The sequence below is a fragment of the Aplysia californica genome, unplaced genomic scaffold (genome assembly GCF_000002075.1).
Source record: "Aplysia californica isolate F4 #8 unplaced genomic scaffold, AplCal3.0 scaffold00639, whole genome shotgun sequence".
Lineage (NCBI taxonomy): Eukaryota > Metazoa > Mollusca > Gastropoda > Aplysiida > Aplysiidae > Aplysia > Aplysia californica.
This window is the reverse complement of record NW_004797909.1, coordinates 418707-421206: the sequence shown is the minus strand read 5'-3', so window position 1 is coordinate 421206 and position 2500 is coordinate 418707. Positions and strand designations below refer to the sequence as shown.

The 2500-nt window shown below is 41.1% G+C and overlaps 1 protein-coding gene across 7 annotated transcripts in view; it reads right to left on the bottom strand.

Moving 5' to 3' along the window:
* LOC101845270 overlaps positions 1-2500 on the bottom strand; it is a 36649-nt gene that overhangs the window by 6532 nt on the left and 27617 nt on the right. For all 7 annotated transcript variants that reach the window (XM_035972279.1, XM_035972284.1, XM_005107879.3 and 4 more), the window contains one exon: positions 1452-1892. In XM_035972279.1, the coding sequence (XP_035828172.1) occupies positions 1452-1749 (298 nt within the window). In that variant the 5' untranslated portion in view covers positions 1750-1892. The remainder of the gene's footprint in view (positions 1-1451; positions 1893-2500) is intronic.

Here is a 2500-nt window from a genome sequence, read left to right as displayed (position 1 = left end):
ATACACTTCCAAGCAAGTGGTTCGGTTAGTGACACTCCAAGGTCTGGTCGTCCTCGTGTCACTACTGCTGTTGAAGACAATCGGATCAGAGTTCCACACTTGCGGGATCGGTTTCAAACAGCTTCTAAAACTGCCAGAGATTGGCCTGGGCTTAGACCAATTAACCGCATCACCGTTCATCGACGCTTGAAAGCCGACGGAATCGTGGCCCGACACCCAGCTCGACGCACTCGTCTCCTCCAAAGACATTATCATGCCAGACTCCACTGGGCACGTCTGCACCGGTGATGGTTGAACCGCCAGTGGAATAAAGTGATATTTTCTGACGAGTCCAGATTTCTTTTGGATCGCCACTATGGAAGGTAGAAAGCTTACCGGAGACGTCATAAACGTTATTTACCTCAGTGTGTAAGTAGTGCTGTTTCTGACAAACGTAGCATTATGGTTATCCATAACCAGTACTGATGAATTCGACCTAGTCATTATCGACGGTAATCTGACTGCCCAGAGATACATCAAAGACGTTCTCTATCCACACCTTCTGCCGTTTCTGGCTCGCCACATGAACAATCTCGTGTGCCGGCAGGACATTGCACCAGCACACCGTTCCTCTGTTACCCAGAGATTCGGCCACCCCCAACGATAACCCCACAGCTGCAACAATCATTAACGAATGCTAGGAATTTATTCTGAAGCAATTTATCCAACGACTTGTGCAATAAATGAGGCAGAGATGTACTGTAGTCATCAATGTTGGTGGGAGTTACACCCGTTACTATTTTGGGGATTTTGAACATTCGAATCGGTGTTATGAGTTTCTAATAAAAGGTGTGGTTTTGATCGTTTTTCTTAGTTTTTTGTCTGCCCTTAATGAAAAAATGGCAAGCCTTTCAAAATCCATTGGTAATACGTCATTACTACAGTAAAGAATGGAAATAATGCACAGAACGTAGGGTGCCCACTTTCTTTTGCTCGTCAGTATATATATATACATCATACATATACACTTAGATGCTATAAGATCATTATAAGTTTAAGTTTGAACAAAACAGTCAACTTGAGTAACATATTGTTATAATTTTATTTCACAGAACCATGTCACGTAAGCCCGTGTGTACATACGAATGTACATATAGCATTCTAAAGGGGACAGCACCCTGAGTAAAACTTTCCACGTTTTGTCGACTAACACTTCTAAAGTTGCGTAATAATAGTATAATTTAATTCGATGTAATATTTCTGGTACATGTAATGGGGATATTTATCATAATATTAAATATTATATGCCAACTAGCAAGATTATTTCTGTTACCTAATATGCCAACTCGCAATAGTATTTAAAATTCCCCTAAATCTGTAAAGAAAACACATTTGATTCGACTTGATGATACGACTAATGGAGATTTATTTAATTTTGTTTGCGTCTTTAATTCATATACATTCATACTTACCGACAACGTTTGGGGGAATCGTATTTCCAAAATGATGGACAAGGGAGGCCATCGATATAGAAACAGGGCCAGCTACTCTGTGGTGACGTAACAGGTAGCAGTGGTGCTGGTAGAGACGACGACGCTTGAGTAGGAATCTTCTGTGGTGAAGAGCGAAAGAGATTACTAGGAAGGTCGTCATGGAGACTGCCATGGTAACTGGAAACAACCATGGCGGCAAAGGCGATTCGCTGTGTTTGTCTCTCAGTGGCACGGGCGTTGTGTTTGAAGTCTTGGTCGTTATATCCGAGTCTGTCATAATGAACTGTTTTCAACATTCGAGTTGTGGGTTTGTGTTGCGCTTTCTGGTGCTCTCTGCTCTTCCTCCTATTTTTCAGCGTTTCTATTATCTTCATCAAGCTCGGTCGAAATGTGGCAACTATTATGGCCCCTCAAAGCGATCTGTGACACACACACACACACACACAAATAAAAAATACGAGAATTAGTTAGAACAGATCCAGCAAATGAGAGAACAAATAGCATCAAGAGTCATGCATGTTATTTCACCGATTTTCATTCTGTTAGATTTTTTTTTTACTTTTCCACTACTGGGTATGTTTCACCTTGTCTTTCTTGAGGGCTACCCAGCGACTTCTGAAAGATTCTCTCTGCAGGCTACAGATTCACCTTTTGTATTGTCCCCATAGAAAGAATTCATGACAAGGAACGTCTTCAACGATTTTAAATAATTTAGTTAAGCCATATAATAATATTGCATACCGTAACAATAGCATGTGCAGAGCGAAAAACATAACTGGAATAATGGGAGATGTTAAGCAGCATGTTATTTAATATTGCTGTCACAGCGTGCTAACTTCCGATGCCACTTAAAATGTGTCTCGTTCGTCTGGATATGGACATTTCTGAAAATAAGCGTTTTCTTTGTTTGAACGTGTGAGAGGCTACGTTTTTGTGTCCTTGCTTGTCCGAGTGTTTCTGTTTCATGGCAAAGCCAAATGTGTCATTGTGTGTGTTTGTGTGTGTGTGTGTGTGTGTGTGTGTGTGTG